Source organism: Panulirus ornatus, chromosome 37 (genome assembly GCF_036320965.1).
Source record: "Panulirus ornatus isolate Po-2019 chromosome 37, ASM3632096v1, whole genome shotgun sequence".
NCBI classification, from domain to species: domain Eukaryota; kingdom Metazoa; phylum Arthropoda; class Malacostraca; order Decapoda; family Palinuridae; genus Panulirus; species Panulirus ornatus.
Window position 1 is genome coordinate 22826687 of NC_092260.1, and position 9945 is coordinate 22836631.

At 43.9% G+C, this 9945-nt stretch overlaps 1 protein-coding gene across 10 annotated transcripts in view; it reads left to right on the forward strand.

The window, feature by feature from the left end:
* LOC139760589 (uncharacterized) overlaps positions 1-8636 on the forward strand; it is a 307108-nt gene extending 298472 nt beyond the window's left edge. For 7 of the 10 annotated variants that reach the window (XM_071683962.1, XM_071683954.1, XM_071683953.1 and 4 more), the window contains 2 exons: positions 4754-4783; positions 5865-8636. In XM_071683962.1, the coding sequence (XP_071540063.1) occupies positions 4754-4783; positions 5865-7751 (1917 nt within the window). In that variant the 3' untranslated portion in view covers positions 7752-8636. The remainder of the gene's footprint in view (positions 1-4753; positions 4784-5864) is intronic. The other 3 variants (XM_071683963.1, XM_071683959.1, XM_071683958.1) reach the window with 1 other exon arrangement.
* The last annotated feature ends 1309 nt before the right edge of the window (positions 8637-9945 follow it).

A 9945-nucleotide genomic window follows, 5' to 3' on the forward strand; every position in this document is an offset into this window, starting at 1 on the left:
AGGCGCTCCCTCACTGGCCACACCAAGACCAACTCGCCAAAACGAACATCTCGGGAAATATCATTCCCTCACGAGTGGTTTCCTAAACTGGGAATGACGCAGGGTTCCCCCCCGGCCCCCTCAGTTTTGGGACCTACTCTGCTCTACGTCCAGACATTACCATGCAGGTCCTCAGCTGTGGTGGGAAATCTGAACTAAAGTTATGAACTAAACATTCTAAGATGCGATGGTTATCTAGAGAAATTCGGCCTAAACTCTTCTTGTTCAGAAGAATCAAAAGTAAAGTTCTGATGATCAGTTTTGAACTGTTCACCTAGACTGTTCATCAGTGTGAAGTATGATCTCACACTTAGCTGAAGAACTTCACAACATAGGTTACGGATCATAAAATGTAATGTAGGGAGAAATGAAGCGTACACTGTCTGTGCAAATCACATAGGGGAAAATACGAAGTCAAAACAGAATCACTTACTCTATATATCACACAAAAATATATAGAATCTGAATTATATCCGACTTTACACAAACAGGAACATATTCCGTACAAGAATACCACTAGTATACACTGTGCTACGCTAGTATACACTAATATACACTATAGAGTAAACCGTTGATATATACTTCCACAGAGACATCACCCAGGAAAAAAAAGTCTATGATTTTGCCCACTTAGACATGTATCATCTTAGCCCAGGAGACACAAAACTCAAGGACCGAAAAACTGTCAAAATCTCTCACAAAACGAAGCAGACGATGAGAGGAAAACTGAGGATGACACTCGTGTGTAGGATGAGTTACATCTCAATTCGAAGAATAACGGATGTAAAATGTATGAACTGTGAGTGTCTGGGTAGTTACCGAGGCACTGTGCAACGTGAAGTGCATGACCAGCTGATGCAAAAACGCACTAGATGGCGCGCTTAGCGAGAGAGAGAGAAAAAAAAAGGCCGATCAAATCTATAAGAAAAATGGTTTAAGAGTTACAGTGATTCCCGACCTGTATACCAAGAACGTTTGCTAAATCAAATCCCGAACCCATGTATCACAAACGTTCGCTGGGCCAAGTCCTGACCCATATGCCAGAAACGTACGCTAGGTTGAATCCCAACCCGTGTGCTAACAAACGTTCGCTTTGGCCAACTCACTACACGAGTGCCACGAACGTTCGGTAGGTGAAACCTTGACCCTTACGCCATGAACGTTCGGAAGGTCAAATTCCGACCCACGTGCACTACGAAAGTTCGCTAGGTCAAACCCCGACCCACGTACACCACAAACGTTCGACAGGTCAAATGCCGACCCACGTACACCACGAAAATTCGCTAGGTCAAACCCCGACCCACGTACACCACAAACGTTCGCTAGGTCAAATGCCGACCCACGTGCGCCACGAAACGTTCCGTCAAGGCCCAGTTGACGCTATAGTTCAGAAACGTGAGCCTGTTGTTGTTCCTTTATAGCGTCGTTCATACGTAGTGTTGTTTGTCTATGCAATAATAATGTTTGTATTTTTATATGTTTCGTTGTTTGGGTCTGGCAAGGTCGTGGTGGTGAGAACACACGTAACACTCATCACAACCACGGAGTTCTTAGATGATGGCTACAACCAAATCATTTCTTCACGGGGGGGTTTGTTTGTTGTTGTTGTTGGGTGGCTGGGTGACTAAAGATAGCCTTCCAAAAAAGAAAGAAAAAAAAAGAAAAAAACATTCAGTACCTGAGTTCCTTGTGTTGTTATTGAAGGCTTGGGAAGACTGTACTCAAATAGCACCTGTTGTTGCTCACTGAGTTTTACTGTGGAATCATCTAACGGGATCATTATGTTATTACTAATTGGGTGATTGATATTATCTCACTTTTTCTTTGGGCAAAACAGTACGTGTGATTTATGAGGTTAATCGTAACTTATCTTTCATAGTAAAGGATCGCTTTAATTCGCTTTTCTTATAAAGGAAAAGTTATATTACTTGGTTACAAGTGCGCAGTCAGTTACCTCTTTGATGAAAGTGACGGGACACTTAACTGGTCTGGTCTCCAGTAAACTGTGGGTGATTTATCACTTCTCTACTTCTCTGTAAGTAAGAGTTCGGGGGTTGTCGACGTCCATCCGTCTTTACAAAAGTTTTTAATTCCTCCGAGGAGATAACTATTCTCAAAACTCTACACAATGATTTCACCTTTTCCTCACACAAGAATACGAAAAAAAAGAAGAAATACATACAATATCAATGGAGTGAATAGTTGAATAGTTTCCAGTTTATAAACGTAAACTTTTAGGACTGAAAAAAAAAAAATGAGAGCCTGGTTATATAAGCTCCTCTGGCCTCAAGACACCGAATCATGATCTAACTGAACGGATCATTACACCACAATGATGATCAACGGTTCTCATTTCTAAACGTCAGCTTTTAGATCCGAAAAAAAAGATGTCTATCATAAACTCCTCTGTCTTCAAAGACCAAATTATGAATCAATCGAACAGATCACCTGAACACAATGGTGATCAACTATTCTTATATCTACCCGCCAGCTGGTCATTCCATCGCCGTGGTATGTGTTGATACAGACGTGAAAGAAAAGAAAAAAAAGGAAAAAGAAAGACCACAGCTCAGATTAGCCGATGACGTTCCTTCCTGAGAAAATTGAAAAAAATGACTCCGTTTCAAACACGTACTTTCCCTCATGAGACTTGCGGTCGACCTTGTTATATACGGACCAGAGACCCGGCCAGGGAACGTGTGAGACGCCACTCTCCGTGTCTCGGAGGGGAACTGCCTTCCTTGAGAGGCTGCTGCCTCCACTTTATGCACGGCTCTCCCTCTACAGGGTTACGTCGGCTACCCATCCCGGCAATCCATTGTAAGGTATGGAGATCAACCGGGAGGAGTGTGACATCAAAAACTGTGAGGTATGGCTGTGTTGATCGCCGAGGCTATGGCGTTCCATATGGGGCTGTTCTATCTATCGGCTGTAGGATGCGGTAGTTGAGAATAACACGGCATGGCTGTCAACTGCAGGGTCAGGCTCTCCAGGTAATCCAGCGTAGATAGATATGGACCGACCAGCAATCGGGGTGTGGTCTGCTCTTGTATGAAGCTCTCCCCAAGGCCTCCATACTGTGTAAACATGTGTTTTTATCTCTCTCCAGTGTCTGTAACCCCCGTGTGACCTCTTGACTTGAACTTCCCCCCTCCTAAACTCCTCACGTGACACGCTCCTTCCCCTGACCCCTCCCCTACCTCCCCTATTAATCATAACTACTCATAAACTCCCCCCGAACGGGGGCGATCTACGTTAAACTCACAGAGTTCCAGTATTTCTCCTAACCTTTGTGAAAGTACACACAAACACCCCTCCTTCCCCTCCTCACACACCGTTGCCATTCCACATGAAATAATCTGTAACGAGTGTTTATTGCGCATTTTATCACCACTAATATTCCTCCTTCGTCTGTATGTTTATTATCTTAACTAACCCACCCCCTCCTGGTGTCTGGAAGGCGAGGTTGGCTTCCTGTTGCAGTTCCATATAACAAGGCTGACTGCCACAGTTTTCCCCCTCCCCCTAAGAGAATTCTGTGTGTATGGCAGTTGACCTCATCATTTGTGTACAAAGGTGTTGATAATCAAGGTTTTATTTTATGTTCATGTTACATTGTTACATGTTTGATGTCATGTTCAATACACGATTGTATTAATGGCAGTATATTTCTTCCCCCACTAGATGATACGAGGGTACATATGCTATCAATGGTATCTGGCGTAAAGATGATATTTATTTCTCTGATATGAAGTGTGGTTCTGTCTTCTGTGTTATATCAAGCTAGAAGTCTTCTTCTCTGAATTAGCGTTACTGCCCGTCTTCGTCGCAAAGAAGCATTGATATAATTTTCTTCCTGCTTTATCTTCTATATCATACGTACATTTCAACAATATGTGATTATAAGTTGTGAGTTACGGAGAGTGTTTAAAACACTCGTGATGCCCCTGTCTCATCCTTTTACACACACACACACACACACACACACATATATATATATATATATATATATATATATATATATATATATATATATATATATATATATATATACCTAAGTCAGGTAACTATGTATCGGTCAGCCCCAAGTTGAGGATGAACAGCTGGGATTGGATGTGGACAGACTATCGCGCCCAGGATTCGAACCCGGGCAAATCCGTGCTTTTTAAATCACTGTCGGCAACATTACCCTCCATGGAAGCCCGTATGTGTGTATGTGTGTGTGTGTGTGTGTGTGTGTGTGTGTGTGTGTGTGTGTGTGTGTGTGTGTGTGTGTGTGTGTGTAGTCAAGGAAACTTTTATCTCCTGTCAGAATGGTTTTGTCTTATCTTAACTGAAGGACATTTTCTTCCATCCCTTATCTGGTTTACTTACACCTGCCTTGAACTTTGACTTTATTCCTTATCAACATTTGGTCTTCACTCTTGATTTACATTTTATTTAATAACGGTAGTTTTTCACCCCTTCTGGTCACTGTATTTTAATTATACGTTTCCTTCAAGATTTTAAAAGCTTTATTAACGTTTCACCCGAGGCAACATTTTCTTTACTGGTAAATTACCTTCATTTTACAATGGTTACCTTCATTTCACGGGTGATTACACTTCAATTCCATTTGCTTCCCCAAAGCCTTCCCTTAATAGCCTTACACACCCTGTCACCTTATATTTCTCTGAGCAGATTTATTAACATAGCATTTGTCTTCCTTTTCTAGAGCAAGGCAGACTTTGTTGCGCCAGCGAAAGTAAGGTCATATGTGGGAGGAGAAAAGTGTGCTTGTCAAGTAGTCAAGTAATTGAAAATAAGTAACTTAGAAATCAGACATTTGGCCACTTATATTTTGCTGTAATTTTTTTTTTTCTCCCTTTACTAATTTTGCTTCTGTTCTCTCACACTTTGGAGGTTAGTAATGCAAGCACTGCTTGTGGATGGCCACTTAACTAGGATATACCGTGTCCGTATGCTTGTCATACTAAAATATAATAACGTTCTCTCCCTTCCTGATTTCTAAGTTCATTTATTTTTCTTTACTACTCACTAATATATATAAGTATAATCCACTTACATTTGCTGGGCAAACAGTAATCATTATTATCACTATCATTACTATTATAATTATTACTATTACTAATATTATCATGGTCATTACTATTACCATTAACATTATTATTAGTCTATTACTTTATATCATTATCATAATTATCATTATTATTATCATTATTATTATTACTATTATTATTATCATTATTATTGCTATTATATCAATCATCACATTCTTTTCATTATTCATAATTCTCGTATCATTATTACTATTTTCGAACCGTCACCTTTTCTCCTCTTTTCGTGTTAACCTTCCAGCTTGGCATCTTAGTGATAAACAGAATTAGTAAGCAAATAAAGCACTGACATCCGCATTTTATGTACTAGAACACACTACCTGAATCCAGAAACAGTGGCATAACACATGAATCAAAGTCCAATTTGTGCATGATCTAATTCCCTATAATTCGGTAACCATTCATCGTTCACTAATATTGTAATAAAGTGTGTGTATCATGTGCCTGGTGAAGGCACGGGATATAATCTTTACATCATGCTTCCTATTAGGACGACAGGTAAGCTATTTCTACCATCTCTTTCCTGTGTCATGGAAAAAAAAAAGAAAGAAAGCTCGCTTCCAAAATGTATTAATTGTATGTTCAGTAATTTAGTAACGGAGTTTTTGAAGACACGTGACAATTCTTTTCATCTCTGAACCATGAATAAGACACCCTCTCTCTCTCTCTCTCTATCGCTTAGAGTAACTTATACCATCTGTCCCACAGGAAGCCGAGAGGGTCCAGTATGCGGCGAACCTTGCACTCAGGGATGCCGAGAAGGCGAGACAGGAGCAACAGAAGACCAGAATGGACTACGAGGAACTGGTGGCTGAGGTGAGGACGGCGCTGAAGAACCTGAGGGAGGGCGAGGCCGCGGCGGCGGATCATTCCCAAGTTCATGCCTTCGCTGGAAGCAGCAACACCAACACCAGCAGTAGCATCAGCTTCAGCGGTTCGGGTTCCGAGGGCCAGCAGGGTTGCAAGACGCCCGATGGCTCCGCTGCCAAGTTGAGTCACGAACACAAGGCGACGGAGGGAGGCAAAGCAGGAGGAGGGCAACCGATCACACATTCCCCCAAGAGCGGGAGGGCCAGCTCAGGGGCAAGTTCCACGGTCAGTTCGAGGACGTCTGCGAGGAGTTCGAGTGGTTCATCGGGAGCCGCTCAGGTAGCCAGCTCGACGAAGACGTCGGGATACCAGTCCCTTTTCTCGAAGTCTTCCAGCATCATATCAGGGCTGACTCAGAGACACTCTCTCACGAAGTCTGTTTCCTTTGCCGACGAAAAAGACAAGGAAAAGAAGAAAAAAGATGGAGCCAGCGGAAAGGCGGAAGGTTCTGACAAAAAGAAAAAAAACGAAGCGCACCAGAACACTCAAGAAAGCAAGGACGTGAAAGTAGATAAAAGCCACAGTTTTTTGGAGAGAAGATCAAGGAAAGATGATAAATACCACAAAGAAGACAAGAAACCTGGCGCTACTGACACGAGCGGTAAGGACTGGAAGAACAAGGATAAGACGGACAGCACAGACAGAAAATACACGAGTAGCTTAGACAGGAAATACACAAGTAGCTTAGACAGAAAATACACGGGCAGCATTGACAGAAAAGAACGGAAGGGAAGACGTGACTCCAGTGATAAGAAAGGTAAAGGGGAAGCGATGGCCTCGGATCCCATAATATCCCAGATATCCCTGGAAGACATTCCTATGGCGGACGACAACACCCAAGAGCTGCTGGATCGTTCGCGAGTGTCCAAGGCCCAACTGGAGACCGCAGTCGCAACGAGTTCCTCCGCTGTGGCATCGGTGAAGACCACCTTGAACTTCTCTCTCGGCAAGTCGTCCTCTTCGCCGACCGTGTCGTACTTCGGTCCTGCCAACCGTCCGCGTCTCTTGCCACTGAGTCGAGAGAGTCGTCGAAGCGAACAATCCACATCCAATCCTTCGTCACCGGAATCGCCCAGCGCACCCTGTCCCTTCCCCCGCTCAGCCTCAACCCTCTCGCCGGTAAATGAATCTCCAGTGTCTGAATCAACATCAATATTCTCGATGCATCGACCTGGGTCAACGCCCGGACCTTTAACCCGCCAGGGGTCCATGACCACTGTCCCGGAAGACCGTGAGGTCGATGACCCACCGCCAACAAAACGTCCTGGAGCGTTTGCCATTAGTCGCCAAAATTCCTCCCCGAACATCCCTCTCCAGCGACAAAACTCGGGGCCAATCATCCCTCTCCAGCGGCAGAATTCCTTAGGGGTAGTGCCCGAGGAGGGTCGCCTGCCGCGTCAGGAGTCTCTCACGTCCGTACCTGAAGAGCGTCCCCTCGCCGACTGTACGCTGCCGCTATCTCCGTCGCAATCCATGACGCACGTCCCCATGTCACCAACCGTCTCACCACCGCCGGTAGTGAGCGAGTCGACCCGGCGGGCGGCGCGGGAGTCCATGGAGCTGGTGACGGGGCCTGTGCTGGCCGGGTCTTCGATGCAGGAAGCGGCGGCTACAGGCACCCTGCCGGTCCTCAACCTATCCGAAGAAAACGACCAACCTTCCGCCACCTCTACGCTTAAAAAGGACCAAAAGTCACATTCGAACGATGTTGGTATCCTGGTGTGACAAACTTCAGGTCATCATCCAACACTAAGTCACTGTGTGGCATGACAGGGAACCACTTAAGTATCAGGGATTGGAAACAAGTTCCTAAACGTCAATAATAATACTTCTCGAGCGCGCTGTACCACTACAGAGTTACAAGTTCCTGAAGAGTAATCCTATATCATCGAGCATATATAGTGTAGTGAATCAACATCAAGTTATAAGTTCCTATAAAGTAATCCTATATGTCTTCAAGCACAGTGTAGTGAGTCACTCTCAAGTTATAAGTTCCTATGAAGCAATACTGTCTCTTCAAGCGTAGTGTACCTCGCTCCTCAAGACATGAGACACCCTCGGCACTCACAGCTAAAGGGTCATGAAGCAGACGACCATTTGCAGGGCGTCAGAACCTCTTCTTCTCAACGGAAGCAATGCAGTAATGCTACTAGTCCAATGTCAGGGATCCTTGTGGGACGTGACTTAACCCCTCAACACACACACAGACACACAAGAACAAGATTACCCCCCCCCCCCCATCACATCCATATGTGACGTTCCAGAAGAACTGTGTTATGTAGGCTTTCTAACTCAATGTTAATGTTAAATCTTATCCATCCTAGTCTAGTATTTATTTACGGTGACAAAAGACTCGAATACGTGTACACAGATCAATGTTGCTTCATGCAGTTATGATATTCCTGTAATCAGTAGTTCCTTTTTTTTTTTCTACCATTATTACTCTATGGCAATTAATATTCCCTCTGGACAGAACATGTTAACGTTCCTGTCTTTGATGCATGTGGCGCTCCTCTTCTTCGCCGTCCTGTTCACTCTTCGCGAGATGCAGTGTTGTGAGAACTTTAATGATGTATTTTTGTGAACGAGTCATAAAGCTCTGCAAAGAATCTTGCTTCTCTTCTTCAGGAAACCCCATCTTCTCTCACCGACATCCCACGTGGACTATATGAATGTGGTATGAGGAACGTTTCCTTTTGCCCTTTGGGCACAACAGTACCAGCGTTGAGAGTAACGGTGTGAACCCTTTGAGCACGACAATACGACCCTTTGGTATTACATTCGTGGTCTTTTAGTGGCTCTTAAATGGCCAGGTCAAAGGCCACGCCATCACACCCAAGGGTCGTGTACCGTCGAACTCAAGGGTCGTACTGTCGAGCTGAAAGGACTGGTGAACCATGTGGTTCTGAATCCTCTTGATAAAGGGTTCAGATTTTTTTTATGAAGCCTTCACTGGACCTCTAGGATTTACCCCAAACGAGATAGATATATCGTCCTTATCATGCTATATCTATCAATCCCTCACGTGCGGCTATCCTTATCTTTCCCATAGCAATTTATCCCTGTATCAAAGGCATTGACCAGTGTCAAAGCCAATTATCCCTCAGTTAAAGTCATTTACTTCTGAGCCAAGACTATATCCCCTTGAGATGAAGTCATTTGCCCCTGAATTAACGCGATTAAGTCACAGGTCGAGTAATATACCTCTGTATCAGAGCCATTTACCGCTGCAATAGAACCATCTACCTCAGGAGGAGAACTGTTCACCCAAGCCAAAGCCATTTACCATGACACAGAACCATTAACCTATGAGACATGATCATTTACCCCTGAGTATCTCAAGAGCTAGAACCACTTTCCCCGAGACATAATTACTTACTCCTAATTTACAAACAAATTACCCCACTCGTCAGAATCACCTCCCCTGCATTACCCCTGCAGTACCTCCATGTGGTGGTCGTCGTGGTGGTCATTTAATCCCGTGTTAGAGAAGGTGGATGAGCGTCGTCTGGCATCGCCTTCCTGACATGTGAGTAATGCTCTCTCTCCAACCCACAATAAGTCTCGCCTACTCGAGGCGGGCGACGGTTTTATCTGGACACGTATGTGTATGTGAGTGTGTGTGTGTGTGTGTGTGTGTGTGTGTGTGTGTGTGTGTGTGTGTGTGTGTGTGTGTCATAATGATAGTGATAACAGGTCATACAAAGCTTGACAGATACACTCTCGTACTTAATTCAATCTCCACTGCCTGAAGATCAACATAATCTTTCAAAATGTTTTTCTCGGGGCTGAGTCTGGGTAAGTCTCTCTCGTACATTGTAAGTTGCTGTTGTTGTGGGGGACACACACACACACACACACACACACACACAGTATATATATATATATATATATATATATATATATATATATATATATA